Raw genomic sequence first — 23240 nt, 5'->3', positions numbered from 1 at the left:
AAGTGAATGATGCAAAGGCCAGGAAGTGACAAAGAACAAATACGTCAACGCTGAATGTTGTCGGTGTCGGTGAGCCGCGATCAATATTTGCGGAGGCTTGTGAAGCTTGGGATCTAGAATTGAGATTTGCAACTGGGTTTGGGCGTGACTGGTGAAATATCAGCCACTCTTGCAGGTGACTGTACGTAGGATTTGTGACTGCAGGTGTGTATTTGCTACTGCTACCTGCTATTGACCTCCAGGGCTGTGAATGTATCACAAGTGTGATCGGGTGGGCTTGAGGGGGATGCGGCTGATCCCGACAGGCAGCACCTCGTTCTCTTCGCGCTCCTCTTGGACTGATGCCTAATACCATGAGCGTCCACGGGTGAACTATTGATATCAAATGACGCTGTGTAATAAGTCAGCACAAATCAAACAGCAATGGTAGCAACTAGATCGATTGTGAAGAAATGTAGCTTACCTCAATTTGTGTAAGCGAATAACGTCCACGGCAAGTGGTGAGCAAGGAAAAGAGGACGCGAGGGTTCGCTGGCGGTAACCATGCGGCGCAGCAATTGCTGGCTCTTCAATTGCGGTTTGCCCTGCATTGGCGGCAGCTGAGGAACGTACGTGATGAGTGGCCCAGTCAGCAATGCCGCTTACACTGCATGTATGACGTTCGGCGAATGAAAATGCCCTCAACATAACATAATGATCGGACTTCATGCCTCAGACAAATCCTACAACATTGTAGCTTCCAACACCCCTTTAGTACCTTTACAATCCTGAGGGCGAATGCTGGATTTCGAGATGCCGCCAGGAACAACATTCGCTATCTTTCGACTGTGTCATGATGTCTTTATATTCCGCGGAACCCATGCTTGTTAAAGTCATCTTTATCAATTTCGTGTACCCCTTGGATTTTCAGGCTGGCTACCAAGCTGGCCCCTGCCCATGCTCCGAGCGACTCGACGCCACGGACAACGTTGCTTGCGTCTGAGTCGCTGGCGCCACCTTTGCCACGCTCTGCTTTGATAGTGACAGGATCGTGGATGTCGTCATGAACTCGGTCAGACGCAGGGACTAAAGGCATTACTGTCGGGTCTTGCAACGCTGACACCGACTCTTGTGATACTACTGGTGGTAGACTGTGCGCCGTGACATCTTGTTGCGAATTCTCTGCCGTGGGAGTGGTCGAACCCGTTGGACTTGTCGATCCTGTTGAAGCTTCTTTGATGATAGGCTCGTTCCACAGCACTCTTTCATGCCGTTGCCTTGCGCTTCCATAGTTCGACACGACATCCCAGCCTCGACTCTGTACCAGGTACGAAATCTCCTGAAGCAGCCTCTGCTTCAAACCCAGCATATTGGTGTACGAGCCTGTGAGCACGATGCGGCTGATGCATGTCGAGCGAAGATCGACTGGAAGTGATAAGAGCAGCTTGTGGGCAAGTAGGTGGATAGGGATATCATGATCGTCATGATCAGTTTGCAAATGCTGGGGAGCGAAGAAAGTTCGCTCAGCGGGCTCTGCGAGCTTGACGAAATCGATAGGAAAGTCCGTGGTTGGCACGCTGCCAGGCGTAGGAAGATGCACCACGGTCACCTGAGGGGATTCCTCACTGTCTACACGCCGGGAACGACACCATGCCATGCGCTGAACGAGATCTTCCGTCTCCTCAAAGGTTATTTTGACATCTGATCCAGCCAGCTCGTGTTCGATCACATCAGCCATCTCTTTTGTCAACATTTTTCCAGCTCGAACGCTTCTCCGCTGCATAATTTCCTTGTATTCGCCGACGGCCGTGATCGTTGTTTCTTCCCAACCGATGTCAATCACAAGAGCATGTCTCAAACCTGCGCTGGCGCATGATAGCACAGGATTGGTCAAGATGGAGATTGATGGCGGCTGCGTGAAATGACCAAACAAAACCTTGAGCGCGATGCCGAGCAATGGAGTTGGTACCATGCTTGGAACTACCAACAGCACTTTCCGAGGTTTAGAGTCCATCTGTAGGTAATCCACGTGAATCTTGCGCAATGCCCTGTCGAGTTTATCCTCAACCAATCCAAGATCGAGCGCTCCGAGATCGACTTGATATAGTTCGTGACTCGATGCCCAATCTTCTCCCAGCCGGTACTTACGCATGTTGCGCGCATGTGCTTTGTCGTATTGACCATAATCACCAGCTCTGTGCGAGCTCCCTGGCGTGAATGGTAAGATGCTTCGGGGTCGACTCTCGCCAGCATACCCGGCAGCGAAATATCGTTGATTCAGCTCGAATATGACGACATCTTCTTGCTCAATCCTGAAGCTGCCAGGACTGCCAAATTGTGAGGAGATGCTTCGATTCAGAAGTGGTGTCCGGGGACTACGTGGGCTGCCTGTATTGCCGATTACACCGCTTATAGAGGGTCGTGTACGAATGGCAGGGCGACTGTTGATATAGTCTGCATTGGACACAGACGTCGCCATCTGTCCCGAAACACCTTACGGAGCGTGTTCTGGCCGCGGGAAGCCATACATGCATGGTATTCCTGCATTCTGCAATGTTCGGCGTTGCTTCCCGGCAGTGATGTCGGCTTGCTGTTTTCGGCGTGGTTTGGCCTGGCTTGGCGGGATGGTCCGAGCTCCTCGGAAAAAGTTCAATCGTCGAAGTTTTGACAATGCTTCACACAGAGCCCCAAACGGACGACAGCGACGACCTTTCGCAACACAAAGGCCGAAACGGTTCGCGGACGAATACACAACATATTACTATAATCGCCTGAGCAGGCGATACATATAGTCGAGATGACCCTCTTCATTCTCACCGAGACGTCGGCTGGTTATGCAATTTTCAAAGCACGGGACAAGAAGCTTCTCAAACGCGATGATTTGGCAAAAGAGGCCGAGACGGCGGAAGGCGTCAGCAGCTTGATGAAGCTGAAGCAGTTCCGCAAATTCGACAGTGCAGCATCGGCATTGGAAGAGGCGGCAGCTCTCACCGAAGGCAAAGTGCGTTACGTTGCGAGCGCGCCTCTCTTTTTGCATGCCCACTGACAGTTCATTACAGGTCACACCCATGCTCGCGAACATGCTTGGAGATCTCAAGGATGAGAAGAAGATATCCCTCGCGGTTGCGGACCCCAAGTTGGGCAATGCGATCACCAAAATTCCCGGTCTCCAGATCTCACCCATCTCAGATTCGACGACGGCAGATCTCTATCGAGGAATTCGCGAACACCTGCCTTCACTCATCTCCGATCTCAAACCCGAAGACATCAGCACCATGTCTCTTGGTCTCTCCCACAGCTTATCACGGCATAAGCTCAAATTCTCTCCTGATAAGGTGGATACAATGATCATCCAAGCTATCGCCTTGCTCGACGATCTGGACAAAGAGCTGAACACATACGCTATGCGAGTAAAGGAATGGTATGGCTGGCATTTCCCCGAGATGGCACGCATTATCAACGACAACCTTGCCTACTCGCGCGTCATTATCGCTGTTGGTATGCGCTCGAACTGCGGCACCACTGACCTTGGCGAAATCCTCCCTGAGGAGATCGAGGGCGCCATCAAGGCAGCTGCCGAGGTCTCAATGGGTACCGAGATCACAGAGGAAGATCTTGTTAACATTCAAGCACTTGCCGAACAAGTTGTTGGCTTCACAGAGTACCGATCGACGCTAGCGAACTACCTGTCAGCTCGTATGCAGGCCATCGCACCTAACCTTACAGCGCTCGTCGGTGACTTGGTCGGCGCCCGCCTCATCGCACACGCTGGATCTTTGATGACTCTCGCTAAGAAGCCCGCCTCTACCGTGCAAATTCTCGGTGCTGAGAAGGCTCTGTTCCGTGCCCTGAAGACCAAGCATGATACACCCAAATATGGTCTCATCTTTCACGCCAGTTTGATTGGTCAGGCAACTGGCAAGAATAAGGGCAAAATTGCACGAATGCTAGCCACTAAGGCCACCCTTGGCCTCCGCGTTGACGCACTCAGCGATTGGGGACAAGCCGGCGCTGGACAAGAGGAGGAGCCTACTGAGGAGGAGAAGTCTGCTGTCGGAGTTGCTGGACGGAACATGGTTGAGCGAAGACTACGTGCCTTGGAGGGCAAACCACTCAAGATGAGCAACGTCTCCATTGGCCCGCAAGGTCAGAAACAGCAACAGCCTGGCAAATGGGACCTCAAGGAGGCTCGCAAGTACAACGCAGATGCCGATGGTCTTTCTGCCGACGCTGCCCCAGCAGCAGCGCCCGTCACGAATGGCACAGAATCGAGCAAGAAGAAGCGCAAGCTGATCGAAGAAGTGGCTGCTGTGGATGAGGCCGAGGAAGACGATGACGACGAGGACAGCAGTGACGACGATGAGACTGTTGCTCCTTCCAGCGCCAAGAGCTCCTCGAAGAGCGAAGACAAGGTCAACAAGGCAGCAGAGAAGGCCGCGAAAGCCGCGAGGAAGGCAGAGAAGGCAGCCAAGAAAGCAGCCAAAGCCGCAAAGAAGGCCGCCAAAGAAGAGAAGAAGAAACGCAAGGGCGGAGATGATGAGGACGAGACTGCGCCGAAGAAGAAGCAGAAGAAGAGCAAGGCTTAATCAGTGCGACTGCATGTTGTCCTGCGTTTCGTTCTTCCTCATTATTGATATGCTTGGGCTGGCGTTTTGTCGAGACTCCGTGGGCTCAGTGGACTCTTGACGAGTTCTCAAGGCGTTTGAGGCGCGTTTGGTTTGCTATGCGGTTGTGGCATTGTCATTATTCTTTACCTGCACCATGTAGATGTTCTCCTTTGTGTCAGCACCCATCAGCTTCGGGCTGCTCGTCTGCCACGATTTATATGTACAGAAGAATCTGATCACTCGAAAGTTATCTCGTTTCACACGTAACTTGTGGCGGACGATTGCTCAATGTTCGGAGTCACCATCGCAGCGTTTGTCGGTGCATATAGACACTACTATCGCGAGCACCATCATCCCTTGTGCCGGCAGCTATTTAATGCCTAGGTACACGTGAAATGGCAAGGAATTCATGAAACTTCATGCGTCATTTGGTCCCACTTCCCCACAGCATTGGTCCCGCATCATGATCATCACTGACTCGATGGACGAACACGGCTCCCAATAGCATTGATACGCATCAAGCTCTCGTGCCATCATTCCCGCAGATGCTCGTTTCTCACTTGTACATTTAATGTTCCTAAAGCACGCTGTGCGAAACCTTCCTCGAAACTGCCGTGCAACGCAAACGAAGCAGTCAATACCTCAAAGGATCCGCCTTGATTATAACCACATCTCGTTTCGTCCATTCACATTTGCTCCGACATCAATGGCACCCGTCACAGCTTGGAAGCGACTCATTCGCTACACATCGGCCAAAGATGGCAACGTACGTTACGGCGAGCCGATCGTGAACGACAAGGACGACATCGATGCGTTGGCCCAAAGCGGCAGTCTCAAGGTCAAGATCCTCGAAGGACCAACGGCCGTCTTGGCCAAGCCGACAGGCGAGGAAGATGAAGTCAAGACTCTTCTAAGCCCACTCACATCGGCGGAAGTACCATTCGTTCGATGTTTAGGATTGAACTACAAAGAGCACAGTAAGTCATGTATAGTCACGAATTAGGGGCCAACATTCTCCATAATTTGTTCGAACAATGGTGACGATCATGGAAAAACAAGCCGACTGATTGATCTTCCTCTGAAAAGTCCTCGAAACCGGCTTCGATCTCCCCGAGAACCCCACGATCTTCATTAAATCCCCCGAATGCGTCGCCGACACCCGCGCACCGACGCCGATCCACAAAATCGCCCAGAAGACCTGCGACTACGAAGGCGAGCTTACCATCGTCATCGGGCGGGATGCGCTCAACGTCTCACCAGAGTCAGCGTTGGACTACGTCGCCGGCTACGTCGCCGGCAACGACGTCTCATGCCGGGACTGGCAGATGGAGAAGTCCAAGGCGGGGATGATGCCCCAGTGGTGTTACTCCAAGTCATTCGATCGCTATGCGCCGCTGGGCCCGGCGATCGTGAGTGCGGAGATTCTGGGTGATGCTAAGGGGTTGGAACTCGTGACGCGGGTCAACGGTGAAGAGCGTCAGAGGGCGAATACGAGTGATCTCTGTTTTGGAGTTCGCGAGATCGTTTCGTTCTGCTCGACGGGTCAGACGCTGAAGGCGGGAAGTTTGATCATGACGGGGACGCCTGGTGGTGTGGGAATTGGTTTCAAGCCGCCGAAATACCTTCAGGATGGTGATGAGGTGAGTGTCGAAATCTCGGGAATTGGAAAAGTGGTCACGACCATGAAGTTTGAATAAATGAAATGTCGTTTGGAGAATGACAGAACTACTCACTTGATTTATGCGCACAATTTGCTACGTCTTGTACAACCAGGAGACATGATCCGAGATGTTGAACACCTGGACGGCCATCTCACCCAATGCGTCGCTTCGTCTACATCCAGAGATAGCATGCTGCCAACAGCAACCGAATCTCGCTATACATGTGCATAAAGGGGGGTTCTTAGTGGAGCCATGCTATGCTTTTCTCAGAGAAGGAACCTTTCAAATCTATCCTCCTTTGGCGGAGTCACGTCCAAGCTGCTCTGAGTCTGCCTATCAACCCGAAATCGCCGCTCGTCTTCAAGATCACCGCGACTCCCATCGAAACTATTCTCCTCGTCAGCGCTGGCCCGTCCTGCGTTAGTGGCACGCCTCTGGCCGTTACGCGAGCTGAGCAAATGCGATGTCACGAGCAATGTGCTTCCCCTCGTTGGAGTGCTCGATTGTGGATAAGCCAATGCTGCGAGCGAAGCAGGGTAGGTGTGTCTCGAGGGACGATACTTCGTCGATCGTGAAGTCGGACTGAGGCAATCGTCATCATCGGCATCATGCTTCAAACGCGAATCTCGCAATGTTTGATGCCGAGAGCTGGCAGGGAGATCTGCTGGGGTCTGCGGCTGGTCCTCGGCGGGCTGTGAGTCACTGTAAACGTGAACATGTGGTGTGGCGGGCATCATTTTGGCCTTGATAGTTTTGACGGATTGGGAGATGCTGACGATAGGGTGGAAGGATCGACAGCCTGTGGGAGATCGATTTGATGTTGGACTACGTGACGGCACGCTCGGAGAGGAGACTTGGTTTTCGCGGTTTGGTGTACGCAAGCTCAATGACGGTGAACGTTCTGAGGACGGGCTCGGCAAATCTGGCAATGGTTTATCAAAAGGAGCCCTGGTCTCCGTTTGTGTGGGGACTCTGACTTTCACAAGCGATGACAGAAAATCGGCCAGGTCATCATCACTTTCCAAGGAGCTGTCATATTGTCCAAACGGGTCACCATTCAGCAGTGAAGGCCGACGTCTGGTCTGTGGTCGAAATGTCGACGACTGTGTTGAACAACGTGGGAAGGTCGCACGACCAAGTCTTCGAAATTGCTCAGCCAATTCGTCCAGGGGCGAGTTCCGCAGCATGAGGAATTCCTCAGCCGCGTCTAAACCTCGCGAGCTGGAGGAGAGACGACTGATTCCACTAGCAGCACTGACCATAGATGGAAATCGACGCGGAGCAGCCTGCCCGACGACCCTCGGCGACTCTGCAAATGAACCATGGCTGTTTCCAGTACGGTGCAAGGACAAGGCCGCATTGCGCAAGTTTGGCATTGAGCGACTGGAGTTGGAAGCAAAAGAGCTGGTGGACTGTGTGCCCGACCATGATCTATGACGGTCTCCAGTCTCTGAGAGCTCTTTGGAAGTACTACACGGAGACTCGTCATCGCATGGCTTCTCCAGGTTCGCGTCCGACAAAGTGCTATGCAGATTACCATGGTCCAGCTTGGCTTTTGAATGTCTCTGTTGGCAAAGGAATGGTGAAAGAACAGCCTCTGACAGAGGCAGTGCAGATGAGTGATTGCCATTGATCCTGTGTTCTGGATGCGCGTAAGACGAAGTTGAAGCTCGATCAGCAACCAAAGGTCCCGGGCCGGGGATAGGAGGGATGTCATTTTTTTCGAGAATGTGGGCTGTGATATCATCCTGCGAAGCAGAAGAAGCACAATGTCTCGGGTACGTGTCCAAGTTCTTTGGACCATCAGCCTGGTTTCGGACGGCCTGCTCATCGCCATCTCCTTCGGCACAGATCGTCGCTTCAGAGGACCTCGAAGATGACGAAGATACCGTTCTCGCTAGGGCAGGACGAGCGATCGTTGTCACAAATCCCAGACGAGTTGAGAACCCTGGTGCATTCTTCAGTTGCTGATCTCGACCGATCTCGCTGGGTTGCGGATAGTTATGTTGCTCGTGCTCTTTTTGGTCCTGAAGTTGGTGCCAACGTCCACGACGAGGCTGCTCTTCAAACTCATCGACATCACGGCGTGTGAGAGTGAGCCGGGAGGGTTGTATGCGGAGCATTTGAAGTGTCGTTAACCCGAGATCTGCTCTGGACCAGCTAGAATAGAGAGCAGGTTGGGTGACAATGCGATAAAGGCAACGCAGGATTTGATGAGAGCAATGATAAGGACCTTCATTTTCCATCACACATCGTCACCAGCAGTAACGATCATAGAAGGACCGCATATTGCGCAATGGTCCTTTCTGTGACTAGCAATGAGAGGCGAGCTAGCAAAAACGTCGATTACGAGAAGACCAAGCAAGCAAGAACGCATGACACTCACCGATGATCCAGATGACGTTCGGTGCAAGAGCGTCTATCATCCATCTTGTCTCTACGATCGCTCTTTCCGAGAAGGTAGAGGTCAAGGGCTTTCCCTGACACACTTGAGCACCTAGGTATGGCATATCATGCACGCCGAGGAACAGATTACTAGAGGATCGATATTGACCACTGGGAATTGACGAGACGGACATGAGGCAATTAGGGAATTAAATAGTCTGCCGTTGAGGCTATCTGTCACTAAATGCTACATTTTTCGTCGAGAAAATCGACCAATTCTGCTTCATGATTGTCGTAATCTTCGTTAAAGCGCGAGCAGAACAGGATGGGTTCCGCACCAGAATTCTGTTTTCCCAACAACGAAGTTTTAAACTAAAATAAAATTGCGCCTTGCAAGAGTGAATGGTGAAAGGGCGTGTGAAGGGCCAGGCATACTGCGGTGTCTTCCAAAACCATACTGGAAACAGGTAAAATTCGAGCAGTCGACGGTAGTGTGAATATCAGCCCTTCACGAAGGGATGAGTTTCGGATAAAAGTTGGTTGTCTCAGCTGGCTTGGGCCGTCATCTTCGACGACCGTGTGAAGATGCTCTTCAGGGAGCGCAAGCCTCCGCCACCAGTCTTGGTCTTATGAGCTTTGGGTGGTTTTACATCGTCCATGACTTGCATCCGCATTAATTTGGAGGGCGGATTTGATTTCGTGGTAGCCGAAATGAGCAGCGTATTCGGGGATGACTCGGCTGTATCTTTCTTGACGCCAGTGGCAGGACGCGGAAGGTCGACAACTGAACGGAATCCGAGCGAAGCATTGCTACCCATGTTTTCGCGGCCATTGACGTTAGAAAGGGGGACGACTCGATTTCCTCCGCTGCCAGCAAGCACGCTGACCAGACTGAATCGACGAAAGTTGCCAAATTTGCTCAGGCCAGGAGAGGCAAATTCGGGGTTTGTTGTGTCATCCTCATCCTCGATAGCACTGCTTTGGGACATCACATCAGTGCCAGCCGAAGCGTCAGCTTCGCCACTGCGCCTGATATTGCCAGCAGCCTCCATAGAGGATTGTGTGGTGTCACTGCCGCCGCTCATATGTTTACTGGATGATATCCGATCCGACGAAGCGTCTGAGGAGCCACGGATTGGCAAGGGTATGCTTGCCGTGGAACTTGACGTCTGTCTATCATCAGTTTTAAGGATGTTCTCAATGGTGCGCTGGACTTCGTCAGCCGGCGGACGCGATGCGGCGTCGTGGTTCAACATGCGGCCGACCAGGTCCAATAGTGCCGGCACCTTTTTCCACACAGCTACCGATTCCTTGGTGCCAGCAGTCTCCTCTGACGCGATTTTTCCTTCGCATGCAGTTCCCAGGTGAGTGATCCAGTTGCTCAATATATCTGCATCCGAGTGGAAGCTCTGATCAGTGCGGTAACGCCGCTGTTTGAAAGCATTGAGTGCGTATGAGCGGAAGCGGACAAACTCTGTGAGTTTGCCCTCAACCATGAATGTGATAATGTTAAGGTAGATGCAAGCAAGAGAAAAGATGTCGGCTTGGTTGGGATCAAAGAGATTCGACGAGGAAGACGCGTCCGATTGTGGAGCTGGCGAGGGCTCTACAACGGAAGGGACGTTGACGAGTGATTGTGAAGCGGAACCTGCAGTGAGCTGCGTGGAGGAGGTGTGTCTTGACGTATCGCTTGCGAATGCTGTCGTCTGCTCCGGGGCAAAAATGGTCGGTACGATCACGGTTGATGGAAGTTTCTGCGTGAAGTCGAATCGTCCTGTACGGTGAACGGTGGACCCAATTTCGTCGACTTTCTCGCTCCTGGTATTATCTCTGATAGCTGCTGTGGAGCTTTGCCGGGCCATATAGCTGGGTTCTGCGGTCGCGCCTTTGGCAGCTTTCGAGATACTTGACGCAGACTTGCGTCCGATGCTGGCTTTGCGCAAGACATCATTGGCCTTGGACGCTGGGTTCACGGCTGCAGAATCAAAGATGGATGGCGGACCTTGCCGAGATATCGACTCCGGCGCAGCATAATCATAGAGTTCTGTATTGTTGATTTTCTTCGCCTTGCGGAACGTAATCAAGCTGCCCAAGTCCGCAAATACGATGTGATTGTCTCGATCGATCCAAATATTCGATGGACATATTGCAGTGTGTGCCTCAGCGTTGTCGTGGAGGTACGCAAGTGCGTCCGCTAATGAGAGCATCCACTGCTGTAACAGTACTGGTCGTTTGGAGGCGCTGACGCGCATGAACGAAGGAGGCGTGCGATGATCGCAAAAGGTCGCCAGAGTGTGCTCAACCACAAAGTTGGAGAGAACAAAGCCAGCATCGCCAGAGGTGTAAGATGCAAATACTGGAGCGATATTCGGATGAGCAAGCGCTTGGGCGTGAAGTACGTCCTGTTTGAAGATTTCCATGTCGTTTTCCTCCGAACCCTTTTCTCTGAGGATAATCTTTCGCCGCATGAAGACTTGATCTGGCCGAGCTGGAAAGTGAACACGTCCGCCATACTCCTGTACACTGACAGCAGGTGGGATTTGATCGACGTGCTCGAGAGGAATGTGCTCGCGCGAATCATAATCGATATGGTTGCCTTTTTTGAGTTCTCTGAGAAGATAGATGAATTGAGTGTCGTAGACCTTCTTTTCCAACACAGGGTCGTCATCGATCGTGAGCTCCATCTTTTTGATGCTATCCATTGTGAGAGGCAGATCGTCGTCGTCCCATAAATCGTCGATGCAACCGAAAATTTGATCAGGTACACCAACCTCTGTAAGGATGAGAAACAGTCGTCGAGCTCGGGTCAGGATCCAGCTCAAGTAAGTCTCACTGGTCAGGCTACCCAGCACATCAACCGACTCGGCGTCGCTCTTGACTCCGCCCGCTTCGCCAAAACCAACGGTCTGGTCAAGGAAGTCACGTTCTTGTCCGCGTAGCTTGGACAAGACGAAGGCGCGATCGACTTTGAGGTTGATGCGTTCTTCCGTCCACCAGAGAAGTTTCAAAGCTGCGTGAGGTGTCACTAGAGAGTGTCCGCCGTAGCCGTAAATGTAGGCGTTCAGAGCAATTGTATCCGCCGTGGGAGCGACCTGAGCCAAGGTCCTTGCAGCCATTTGACGAGAAAATGATATTGGCACAATTGCTTGTTCAAGGCGAGCTAGTCAATTGATTGGAACAATAGTGGCTAGCGATGTTATGAATGGCGCGTGACCGATATGCGATACAGTAATAGAAAGAAATCGAAGGATGAGCGCGTCACATGTCGTGTGCTTGGACTACTGATCAGTCACGGTTGCGAACATCGACCAAGGACCAGAGGCGACATAAGTAGATTCCTCGAGACCCTGCCCAATGTCATCTGTCAATGAAGACGGCTGGTGGAAAGGTTCGTGATGCAAGGGGAGCGGCAGAGTGTTTAATACTGGTGGGTATCCCCACCGTGTGCTTGTAGTACAAGAGAACTAAGAGAAAGCAGCCTGTACCACTCCACCTGGGCAGTCACCGCAACTGTGTAGCCCACCACCATGCGGGATCCCGAGAAACGTTGGAATGTTCGAAAGGAGCAATATGGATCTAGAAGCGTGGTGGTGCGACCCGAAGGGCAGGTGAAAGGGTGAACCGTGCATGACAAGTGAAGCCGCAAGACGGCGATAACAATCATCACAGTGCCCGAGAGTACTAGGTACAATTGAGAGGACCTTGGAACAAGATGAAACAAGGGTCTGTACAGTACTGGTTTCCGTCTACTTCAACGTCGTTTCCTCGGAGGTGGTGACACTCTCGAGCGAAGGTTCCTTTGTTTTGTCAAAAGAATAGAAGTTCCGAGGTGGGGACCGCCACAAGAGTAGGAGCATGAGACGAACAACGCATGCAGGGGTGGTCATTTGCTGGTGGTGCTAGAGCAAGATCCAGGTCAAATCAACCTTGGGAGTGATATGGCCATTCTGAAGACACACAACGCCCAGTGGCTGTGATGATAATAATCAAAAATTTAAAAGCCGTGTGGTGGTGATGAGAATGACATGGGCTGTGGTTTCCGGCTAATAAATTTACAGTCAAGGTCGATGCAGATGAAGGTGGGAGTTCTGCATAGTCCGGCCCGAGCGCGTGCAGCAAGCAGGATCCACGCCGTCGGAACCCCAACTCAACTGCCCAGGTGTTTCGCATGTATGCAGGTGATCGCTCTAGCATTTAGCATTTCAGTGCCCGCATTTCTGGACGAAGACATGGATCTAAGATGAGGAAGGTGCCAGACCGTCACCTTGCAAAGTTTTCGATATGTCACTGGCTAGGGAGAATGGCACGCGGTTCCGCGCGGCGGCACAGATATTGTAACAATAGTCTTCCATTCTTGATAATGAAAAGGGCGTTTTCATCCCATCAACGATACCAACCTGGGCAGGTGCGTGTACTCCGGCGTCCGGGGTTCTACTTGGTCCAGAGAACTTCCTTGTACACATATCACAGTCTTCACCAGTACTCCTCACGCCACCTGGAATGCAATAAGATACATCGAATGAATGGGACCAGCGAATCGGCGACGTTCAGCGCACGGGGTTTGTTTGCACGTTGGACGATACCCTCCGCTCGCTCGTGCGATTTTCCTAGATTCACTAGACTCAACGGAGGGCAGAGGATGGAAAGGGGAGGCGACGGTGCGAAGTCTGAGCAAAGCACTATCCAGAGAAGCGGAAACCACCGTCGTCGCAGGAGCCAAAGCTACTGTAGTCCAAGCGCAAGGAGTCCGTCTGCCCAGGTGACGATAGAATTATTGAAAACACCAGGCCGCACAGCACAAGCCGAGATCCCTGCAAGCTCACGGGTGTGCACTCGCATACCCATTCTGGGCCAGATGGCCGCGCACCATCGTAGTAGCGCCACATCAATTTCATGGATGGAATTTCTCATGTGCGGCCCGTCTGGTCGTATTCTAGACAGATACGGTCATACAGGACAATGTAGAGATTACGGCATGAGAAGGAAGGACATAGAGCGACTCCTCGAAATGCTTGCGAACGAGAGTCGAGTAGACGCGTCATTCTACTGTGATGAGTAGTACCTACCTAGGTGTGATTGAAAGCAAGTCAAAGTCCACCTGGGCAGAGTTTCAGACTGAAACGACCGATTCCGCCGCAGTCCGCGTACGGCAGGTCGGGCTCAGAATTAAGCTGATGAGGCCCGAGGCACCAGGGGCTGTTCGAGATTCGCGATACATGGATTCACGAGCAGGAAACATAGTATGCAGAAACAACGTGAACGTTGAAGTGTCCGATGCGAGTGATCGTCCCATTCCGAGACGAAAAATTCGGGGAAATGATCCTGATTATGTAGATCAGCACACCACGTCCATGGATCAGTAGCCGGGTCATATCATGATAACCACGCGATGAACCAGACTTCATGACCGAGCCTCGATGGTAATGAACCAAATGGTCCTGGAACTATCGCGGGCAGGACAGAACAACACCAGTCGGCTGCATGGGTGGGAATCTGACATGTGCTATACTCTATCGTCATGTCTGAATTTACGCCCTCCCAGTAAGCGCAATTTCCACCCTCATCACCACCGAGGAGCAGTCGCCCTCATCTTGAAAATCCACAAAATTCACATGTCACTAAAATCGCTTCCTGCGCCACATTGAAACGACAGGCAAACCGGTTCAAGGCCCGCTCGTTGCAGGAATGTGACGGCCTCACGCGCCTGCCTATTTAGTGACCTCCAGAGAGCGGTACATGTAGAGCAAATACGTACCCCCAAATGCCGCGTGGGCGTGCTGTATCATGCACGAGGGACATGGACCGAATGTCCCTCGAGCGGCAGAGACATACACATCACCAAGAGTAATATCGCTCTTTGGAGCGCTCAATGGCCCTGATTAGGCAGTTGATCCTGTCACTACCAACTCGGTCGGAGATCGAGCCGAGACCGACATAAGGGAAGTCATGGTCCAGACTAAAACAGGATGATATCACAGATTAGTTCAACAGAAAGAATGGTCCCTTTATCGAGCTTCTACATTCGCCTCCGGGCTAGAACCCTCAAATTCTCTGAAAATGACCGCCTACAGGTTTCGCTCTTCCCTGATCCTATCGAGTCCACCCGGGTCACAGTCCGGAAAAGGTCTCTTATCGCGACGATTTCTCATTTCTACATGTCTCTCAAAACACGGCGGCGAGGCCGCTCTTGCTGTGCCTCTTACTGAAACGTTTCCGTCCCGTCGCAAAGGCCCCTGCGACTGCACTGTTCCCGTTCCCACCGCCGTCGCCTGATCCACCACCGCCTTCATCGTATTCGTCTGTGTTTGTTCTCCGTAGAGTCTGCTTCAAAACATGCCGGTGCTGGTAATGCTGTTGCGGTGGATTGCTGTCCAGCGTCGCGCCGGAATCGAAGCCTTCGCCCATGTGCGCCGGGCTGCCGTTGTGATAGGGGCCATGGGGATTGTGGCTACTGTGAGCGGAAGACGGGAAGGGATTTCCTCCAGCGCTGGTGCTACTGCTGCCTCCGGCGGAGGAAAGAGATGTTGCAAGTGCAACTTCACGTGCTTGCTCGATGGCGTCGAGCCATTCTTGTGTGCTGTATCGACTTCCTGCTGGATCCGAGGTCGTGGCGCGAGGATCCTCGAACACGTAGTGTTTGTCCCTCTGGTGACTATTGTTAGTAATGACCTCACTCGATTCGCTATCAGGGCGCTACGCTATTGGTGCTTTGCCGCTGAAACATGATCATCACTTACCATGTCAATACAGAAATAGGACAGGCCTTTGGCATCTACGAGACTCCGACACGAAACGATATGCGCAGCGAGCGGCAATTCCATCTTCGCCTTCTTCTCGTTCCCGCCGGCCGCAGTCACTACAAGACGAGCACACGTCGTGATTAATACCAGACGCTCCTTCCGTTTGGATGCAGCAGCAGCGCTGAAAAGTCGGGCAAAGCCAGATTTCTCAGATTGGGTAGGAGCATCCGGACTTCCAGGGGGTGCCCCCTGTGATACCATCAAATTTCCTAGTTTGAGAATGCGCTCGTTGTTGTTAGTAAGAACCGGTGACCAGTCAATATCCAATTGACTTGGCGGTGCTAGCTCAGTCACAGTCTGGAGTTGTGGGCGACGAGGCGGAGCTGATGCAGCGTTGCTAGCATTATGTGCATTCGTCAACGCAGCGTGTGCGGCACTGGCTGCAGAAGCACTCGGTCCGTTGAGACTAATTGGCTCTCGTGGCGGTGGAACATGTGGGCTCAATCGAGGCGGCTTCTGCCGCCAGAGTGTTTTCCCCCATTGCACTCCGTCGAAGAAGCGATGGTTTTTGACGTGCTCCATTGGTAGGCGACTTGTTGGCTCAAGGACGAGCAGCCGCTCTACGAGATCGCGGGCTACCTCGGGGAAGCCGTCCGGAAATGAGTAGTCTAGCGCGAGGATCTTCTGGAAAGTGAGATACTCGTTTGCGGCTTTGAAAGGAGGTCGGCCAGCAAGCAGCTGATAGATAATACAGCCGAACGCCCAGAGATCAGACGCCTTGCATGCATTTTTGTCCCGCAACAGCTCAGGGCTGACATACTCAGCAGTGCCGACGAAGGATATCGCCCGATCAGTCTCTGCTCCGTCTGCTAAGTCTTGACTCGAGGCAGCCCGACCATCGACGCCAGGCGGCCGGGGATCTCGCAAGATCTTTGCTGTTCCAAAATCGGTGATCTTGACATGCATGTCGCGATCTAGTAGAACGTTTTCAGGTTTCAGGTCGCGATGAATGATCCCACGACTGTGCATGTAAGCGATGCTGTCAAGAATCTCGGCTGCATAAAAGCGAGTGCAGTCGATGTCGAACGAGCCCAGTTTCTTCAACACACCCAGGAGTTCACCGCCTGTTGCTAGATCCAGAACAAAGTACAGCGAGCGCTCGTCCTGGAAGGTGTAGTATAATCGAACGATTCCTGGGTGCTCAGTCAACCGGTTGAGGGTATCCCGTTCGATATTCACGTATTTGACCTTTTTCTCTTTGATAATGTGTCGTTTGTCAAGCACCTTGATAGCGTACTCTTTGTTGTTTTGTCGATCTGTCGCCGCCAAGACTGTAGAATATGACCCTTCGCCCAGCGTACGACCGAAATTGAAGTCCTTGACACCCTTCTTCACAACTCTGGTTTGTGGCTGTCCGTTGGCATCTGTTTCCCGCACTGTCTTGACCGCCGCGCCCCGATCTCGCCATTCCTCCGCAGAATTTGGCAGTGCGTGACTCTTTTCTGTAGTATCAGGAACTCCAATGGTATCCGACGCGGCTCTGCCTCGCCTTGAGTTCCTCCGTTGCGGGTACTGAGATACGGCAGGTGTACTGCCTGGTATGCTCGCCTGACGATATCCTCGGGATTGATCCCATGCCTGTGTATTACTGGATGGCTGTCTCGTGGATCGCGATGTAGACCTGCTGAGTCCACCTAGATTTCCATCCGGTAAACCTCCCTCGCCTCCGTAGCGGTAGGTTCCTGGACCCATGACTCCGGCGCCTAGGGGCGCATTCTGCTGAGCATGCACACTGCTGACTGGTCGGGACGATGAATGTTGCACACTTCCATGCCGCGATGGCACTCCATATGTGCTTTGCTGACTCTGGTAGGACGCAGCCTGCGCGGCTTGGTGGGCTAATTGCATGCTTGCACGATGCGTCAGCCTCTTTGGCGACTCGGCGGCGGAGCCGGGCACGACGTTCACAGTCGGCGAAGACGATCCATACTGCTGCAAGTTGTATCTTTCGGGCGCTCGCAGAGCAGGACTCGTATCATAATCGGAACTGCCGTAGGACGGCACTGGCTGTAATGTTGGGCGGTGAAGCTGCGCAGCAGCGCCATCTGAAGTAAAGGCTGAAGCGCTCGATTCTGACAGACGCTGCTGTTCGTATTGGCGTTGATCGTTTGATGGTCGCCTGGCAGTCATTGCCGGTGGAGGTGGCGATGAAGCCGGAGAGGAGGACGCTGTCTCATCGTCCGGATTGGCGATGCGAAGACCGCCGAGCGATTGGGAGAGGCTGAGATCAGCACTCATGATGGACGAGGGGCTGATGCAACAGAGTGACTAATTATACGGCTATGTCTGCCACCTGTGTGACAAGTCTGTAGGCAAGACGGCCGAAGCGTATATGGCTGGCATGTATCCAGTGGCCAAGTCGTGGACATTCGTGCTCCCGTTAGTTTGTCGAAGCGCACAGCAGGTGATAGGTAGTAGGTCGTTCTGGTGAATCACACGGTTCCGCGTCTCGTGAGAGCTTTCTATGACCGGAATGACAGGCTGGCGCGTGATAAGATCCAGGTGGTGCTGATGGAGATGAGAGGAGCCAACTCCGACATCCACGCTCATCAATAATAATCCGCCGGGAAGGAAGGAGAGGTAGACAGGCGTGGCAGGGGACGTGACGTTGGCCTTTACAATCAACAAGCAAGGCAGGCGTTAGACAGAGGCCGTCCGGAAGGCGCGAGGTTGTTTCCCCAGTTGGTACAGCAGGTCAAGACCCTGCTCGAGACTTTTACGACCGTGCGGTGCAGTTTGTTCGGTAGAAGGAGAGGGGGTTTGTTAGTGACGCGGACGTATCGGCTTGTGACGACGGCCAGTTTGGCTCGAGGTCTGGTGGACAGACTTCAGCAGCTCGCTGTGCACGCATTCACTCAATAAGTCAATTCATGCAATTTAATTGATGAAATATAAGAGAGATCACTTCATCCTCGCCGTCGAAACGTATCATCAATTCGGCGTTCGCATCAAGCATTCCAGAGCGGAGATGTACACTCTGCAGCAGCTGCACGCCCGCTGAAATTCATCAGAACAAGCTGCGGGAGCGTTGCTGCATAAAGCGGGCCGATCAGAGGCGATGATGGAAGTGGCTGCCCGAGTTATGCGGCTGTTCAACTGCCCAGATGCTCGTGTTCGACCCGCTGTCACTTTCATAATCTTTGATGATAGAGCCCTTGAGGGCAACGAAACGAGCATAACATATGCCCTTCAAGTTTCATACCAGATCATACTGAGATTACGATCTTTAACGACCATCATCCTCATCTGCCAGCGAGGCGGCGTTATATCGCCATTCGAATCGCTCGGGCTTACCTGTACTGACGAGCAACGCGGTCAGTTAAAAAAAACGGCGGCTTCAAGATTACAGTACCTAGGTACGATTACACATCCAAAGTCGTCAGCTCTGCATCTTCACACCAGATTTTGCTAATTCTGCAAAGGCTGATAGACGAGTAAATACTGTGGCCGCTTGCGACATGCACACTTGTGCCGAAATAGGTCTTACTGTCAATGAAGGAAAATTAACGTGTTGGTTTGTAATAAGCATGTATATTCGTAGCACTCTTGATGTACATGACAGGTGCTTCCCATCCCAAAACCATGCAAGATGTCTATAATCCTTCAGTCACCACACAGGTCGAAGAATGATCCAAGAAAAGAAAAACGGAATTAGAAAGACGAGATGACTCTCCTGATCCTGGCGCTTCCTGTGCTTGAACACGACAGACTGCCGAAGCCAAAGATCAAGCTCGAAAGGAACCACAAGCAAGCAAATCCTGCATCCAAAGCAAGGAGCAGAGTGGCTAGCCAGAAACATCTACAACAGCACTGCCGCACCAAAGACAAATGCACCAACCAGGCCTCCGAGGGCTGCGGTAAAGCTTCCAGGAATGATAACGGAGCTGCGACTTGAGGCACCTCCTGTCGATGGAGTCGTTGTGGCTGCAGCGGCGCCGGTGGTACCCATGCTACCCGAAGTCTTTGAAGTGGTAAGTCCTGAGCTGGACCCCGTGCCGGATTTCGGCGACGTGGTCGCGGTACTGCCTGTTCCACTCGTGGTGATGGGACGTTCACCAGCCTGGTTCAGGAAAACCTGGCCGAGTGTAGGCAGCGGCACATCGCCGCTAACCAGCCAAGAGCCGGCGGTGAACGAAGGGCATGCAGGAGGAGACAACGACGGGGTGTAAGCGCTGAGGGCGACGCCGGTTGGAGAAAGTGTCTGCCACTGAGACTTGAGGTTGTTGAAATCGGGCTGCACCGGGGTCGGAGTGCCGCGGCGCGTGTAGCCATCGACGACGTTGGTGCCACCGGTCGGCGCGGGTGGGCCGTAGGAAATCAAACCATAATCGTTGGTCTCCTCGATCCACTCGTAGATCATGGTGCCCGACCAGGTGTCGTACATGTCCGGACCGAGAATAGCGGACTGGTCGCCGAATGTGCGCGGCTTGACAGTATTGCAGCCGACTTCAGAGAAGAAGATTGGGATGTTATAGCCTTGGGCCATAGCCTGGAGATTAACGTAGCCACTGCTTTTGAAGGTCTGCTCGCCGCACCATTCGTAAGCATTGAGACTGAAGAAGTCGACCGCGTTCGCAGGGTCACTGCCACACGCGAGGTAATTCTGAAGATTCGGCCGAAGATCAGGAATGTCAGAGGCAGAATAACCGATCGGGATCTTGCGGTAGCCCTTCTTAGCGCTATAGGCCTTGAGGTCACGGGCAGCAGCCTTGACGTAAGGGGCAGCAATGCTCTCGGGGCCCGAGTTCATGATCTCGTTGCCAACAAAGAAACCAGCGACGTTGTCGTACTTGTGGAAGGTGTCGATGACAGCTGAATAGCTGTTGAATTGAGACTCGGTCCAGGAGGGACTTTTGCCAATGATGTAGGTGTCGAAGGTGTCAACATCCAAGAAGACATAGATGCCGGCATCAGCAAGGGCGTTCATGCAAACATCGTGATTCGCAGCAGGGTCGACGTGGTAGACGCGGATCGCGTTGGTGCCCAAAGTCTTCATAAGGTTCACGTCCAATTGACATTGGTCACCATCGGCCAGGGGGTCATCGTTGGTAAGTTGATAAGCGATTCCTTTGATGTAAAACTGCTTTCCATCGCTGGTAAAAAATTTGGCACCCTTGGCTTGAATGGTCGGAATCGCATGGGCGAAGTGAGAAAGGAAGTTGGTAGCAACCAATAGCGAAGACGCGATTGAGAACTTCATTTTGAGATATCGATGTTGATGGTAGCAAATATGATGGTCTGAATGATGAGGAGGCCTGATCCAAAGCACAAATTATCGCCACAAGAGCTGATGTGAAAGTTGGTAGTCGTCAAAGTGGCAAGATGCACACGCGTTCGACGCAGCACTTGCAGAAAGCGGAATGCTTTGGTGACAATTAAACGCGGGAAACGACAGTCTGGCAAGGAATTTCCAAGAAGCAAGAACAGCAGCAAACGAATGAGCTGTGATCAAAGGTGACCTTCCAGCACTGTCGGAAGGGAGAGTGTCAGAGGAGAGTGTTGAGAGGCAGATGCAGGTGGTGGATGCACAACACTTTCCAGCTTTGGGGAGGAGACACGAGGTAGTATTATTGTAAGCGCGAGGGCCGTAGTGTCGTTTCGCAGAATCCAGTTCGCCTGTGAAACGAGCGGCAGGATTCTCCGGGCATACTGCAGTAGTACATGCTAGTATCGTATTGGGAACAATAATAATTCAACAACCTTGGAAGCTAGTATTGTGCAGTCCATATCTACGATCGATATCACGCAAGTTGCCTGTATCGTACGCCCTCTTTAGGTGTGTGGGGGATTCGTGCGGCCTGTGATGAGATCTTGGTACACGTTGATGTAGGTTCCATCAAGGAGCTGGGGAGCTCTATCGAGCATTCGTAGTCGTCAATGATGAGACACGGGGCGTTCATGCATAAGGCGAACATGCCGCGCGTGCGTATCGACCGCTCACGACAGTAGAAAAGTTCCTGGTTTGGCAGCTGTTGCTCGTTCCTTACCAAGACTCGATTCCCCTCAAAACAAACCATTCGGCAAAGCACTGGCTCAGCACGCCCAGACCTCCGCGAAATGCGCGCCTTTGGCCGAAAGATACGAGCGTGTAATGTTAACGGTTGTGACGGGGTAAAGCATTCGCTGAGGCCTGAGAGATGAAAGATTCTAGCGTCGGCTTGATCGAGAGATTTGCACCCAATAAGGTCCAGCGCCGCTGCCCGTCCGTTTCCTTGCGCGCACGTTTGCCCCGAACGAGGTGAACAAGCACCTGTTTTCCTGCTTTTTAGTGCTTACGAGGTCTGGAGAAACTTGGCACATTGCGAGCATTGCGGTCTCTCGCGGAGTTCCTCTCCCAGAGACTGTAGAGGATATTGGTTTCTATGGAGGCTCCCCTGTCAAGGTACAGGGCTCCTTGGGAATCCGAAGCCTACTTAGGTAGCTAGGTATAGAAATACGCAATCTGCTTCCACGGCGGTGGAATCCAGTCCTATGTGCTTACTGTGACAGTGGCGAATGGACAACAATATCCCGACTCGACAATTCCTCCGACAGGTCTCAATCCTCTTCGAGACCACGTTTGTCGTCGCCGATATACATATTGTCAGATAAAGTTGTGTCGTCCGATGCAAAACTTTGGAACACAACCAGACCAAGCACGCCGTTGGGAGCCAAATTTTGATCTTCCGACGGAAGGAGCTCGCGTGGTGGCCGTGCGAGTTTCATCATTCATGACTCGTGAAGGCCTCCAGGCTTTGGTCATCCACATTATAAAGATCTTGGAATCTTCAACCGATGAGACTCCGGAGACAGATGAAAACAGAGCTCCGTGGCATCGTAGCTCTTTCAAAGTATGGCAATACTGTTGTGATCCAAATCGGATAGTCATTGGCTGTATGTATTTTGTAAGGACAAGCCGCGATCATCGCAAGCTTTATCACATCTGAGAGAGCAGCGACGCGCTTTGCCAATAAACTCCCAATGTCTTCGTTCACCACGGTGCATCTATCATGCTCGATCGTCACAAACGTTGTCTGCGCACACTCGCGTTTTTATTTGCAGACCATTTGTAGTACTTTATCCGCCGGTGACGAGACACTTCGTGAAACCGTTGGACCTGTGGGACTGGTCAATGTCGCGACAGTTTTGTCTGTCGATGTCACAACAATTGTCTCAGTATGGACAGGGCTTGTACAACCCGAGTCTCTGCTCCCCGCCACAATTTACAAAGTCAGACAACACCAACAATGCAGCACGACCGCATGTGGTACTGGAGAAGGTCTATGATCAAGCGTCTGCGCGATCAAACACTACCTAGGTATCTAGGCACCTGGACACTCTCGTGCCCCAAATGTGACAAGACTTGTGAGCCCAAAGTCGGATGTATTCAATGCCCGCGGGCTTTACTGACCTTAGGGTTGGGGTTTTGCGAGTTGTCAGGACAACCCATCACGTGTGAAAGGTACATGATAGGGATGCAGCAGCTACGAGTGGCGAATACCGACACAAAGAAACGCGAGATGCTTTTCTCAGTAGAAGACGACCCCGAGGAAGTCCAGGGCGGTGCCCATGTGGTTTCGGGGAAATATGACATAAACGAAAAGCCGGGAATCTAATCTGACGCCTCTCGATTGGAAGTAGATAATTTATTCTGATTTCGTTCGCTCATTTAATGGCGAAACTGCCCCTTTCCGGGAACCGCTAAAGAGAAAAAGCTGGAGAGAATGTGAAGAAGACAGGAATATGAGTGACATTGATAGTCGTCGCGAGAGAGATTTCGCGCGCCTCCCATTTTTGGGGGGAGGAACCATTTTGTCCAGTGCTTGAGG

General features: G+C 52.3%; 8 protein-coding genes across 8 annotated transcripts; 3 read left to right on the top strand and 5 right to left on the bottom strand.

Annotated features, from left to right (window-relative positions):
- Positions 1–841: 841 nt before the first annotated feature.
- On the bottom strand, positions 842–2458 carry K489DRAFT_313963 (fungal-specific actin related protein; the record flags this gene model as incomplete). Its single annotated transcript, XM_033600978.1, has 2 exons — positions 842–1116; positions 1192–2458. The coding sequence occupies 2 exons, from the start codon at positions 2456–2458 to the stop codon at positions 842–844; spliced, it is 1542 nt and encodes a 513-aa protein (XP_033462651.1).
- A 231-nt stretch (positions 2459–2689) lies between these two features.
- On the top strand, positions 2690–4990 carry K489DRAFT_353229 (Nop domain-containing protein). Its single transcript, XM_033602482.1, has 2 exons — positions 2690–2980; positions 3039–4990. Exons 1-2 carry the CDS (start codon positions 2777–2779, stop codon positions 4563–4565), a joined length of 1731 nt encoding a protein of 576 aa, XP_033462650.1. The 5' UTR covers positions 2690–2776; the 3' UTR covers positions 4566–4990.
- Positions 4991–5005: 15 nt separating this feature from the next.
- Positions 5006–6295, top strand: K489DRAFT_393336 (uncharacterized protein; the record flags this gene model as incomplete). The annotated part of the gene is made up of 3 exons (XM_033606769.1): positions 5006–5009; positions 5309–5563; positions 5673–6295. The coding sequence occupies 3 exons, from the start codon at positions 5006–5008 to the stop codon at positions 6281–6283; spliced, it is 870 nt and encodes a 289-aa protein (XP_033462649.1). The 3' UTR covers positions 6284–6295.
- Positions 6296–6385: 90 nt separating this feature from the next.
- On the bottom strand, positions 6386–7055 carry K489DRAFT_378145 (uncharacterized protein). Its single transcript, XM_033604337.1, has one exon. It carries the CDS (start codon positions 6982–6984, stop codon positions 6514–6516), a length of 471 nt encoding a protein of 156 aa, XP_033462648.1. The 5' UTR covers positions 6985–7055; the 3' UTR covers positions 6386–6513.
- A 2761-nt stretch (positions 7056–9816) lies between these two features.
- Positions 9817–11748, bottom strand: K489DRAFT_314880 (kinase-like protein; the record flags this gene model as incomplete). Its single annotated transcript, XM_033601049.1, has 2 exons — positions 9817–10280; positions 10635–11748. Coding segments are annotated over 2 exons (1578 nt in total), but the record flags the coding sequence as incomplete, so codon positions are not given.
- A 3046-nt stretch (positions 11749–14794) lies between these two features.
- Positions 14795–17670, bottom strand: K489DRAFT_314728 (Pkinase-domain-containing protein; the record flags this gene model as incomplete). The annotated part of the gene is made up of 4 exons (XM_033601040.1): positions 14795–14931; positions 15085–15301; positions 15409–17238; positions 17437–17670. 4 exons carry the CDS (start codon positions 17668–17670, stop codon positions 14795–14797), a joined length of 2418 nt encoding a protein of 805 aa, XP_033462646.1.
- Positions 17671–18933: 1263 nt separating this feature from the next.
- K489DRAFT_378142 (glycoside hydrolase family 72 protein) lies at positions 18934–20993 on the bottom strand. Its single transcript, XM_033604336.1, has one exon. The coding sequence runs from the start codon at positions 20630–20632 to the stop codon at positions 19232–19234; it is 1401 nt and encodes a 466-aa protein (XP_033462645.1). The 5' UTR covers positions 20633–20993; the 3' UTR covers positions 18934–19231.
- Positions 20994–21919: 926 nt separating this feature from the next.
- Positions 21920–23027, top strand: K489DRAFT_421924 (uncharacterized protein; the record flags this gene model as incomplete). The annotated part of the gene is made up of 2 exons (XM_033608231.1): positions 21920–22641; positions 22665–23027. The coding sequence occupies exons 1-2, from the start codon at positions 22393–22395 to the stop codon at positions 23025–23027; spliced, it is 612 nt and encodes a 203-aa protein (XP_033462644.1). The 5' UTR covers positions 21920–22392.
- Between the last annotated feature and the right edge of the window lie 213 nt (positions 23028–23240).

The sequence above is a fragment of the Dissoconium aciculare genome (genome assembly GCF_010015565.1).
Source record: "Dissoconium aciculare CBS 342.82 unplaced genomic scaffold K489scaffold_3, whole genome shotgun sequence".
NCBI classification, from domain to species: Eukaryota; Fungi; Ascomycota; class Dothideomycetes; order Mycosphaerellales; family Dissoconiaceae; genus Dissoconium; species Dissoconium aciculare.
The sequence above is the reverse complement of the archived record's forward strand: the minus strand, read 5'-3'. Positions and strand labels throughout refer to the sequence as shown.

What these genes read in the sequence shown, in the direction of transcription:
- K489DRAFT_378145 (XM_033604337.1), bottom strand. Translation starts at nt 6,984, where the DNA reads ATGATGCCCGCCACACCACATGTTCACGTTTACAGTGACTCACAGCCC.
- K489DRAFT_378142 (XM_033604336.1), bottom strand. Translation starts at nt 20,632, where the DNA reads ATGAAGTTCTCAATCGCGTCTTCGCTATTGGTTGCTACCAACTTCCTT.
- K489DRAFT_353229 (XM_033602482.1), top strand. Translation starts at nt 2,777, where the DNA reads ATGACCCTCTTCATTCTCACCGAGACGTCGGCTGGTTATGCAATTTTC. An exon ending in CAGCTCTCACCGAAGGCAAA is followed by an intron (nt 2,981 to 3,038) that starts GTGCGTTACGTT and finishes AGTTCATTACAG; the next exon opens with GTCACACCCATGCTCGCGAA.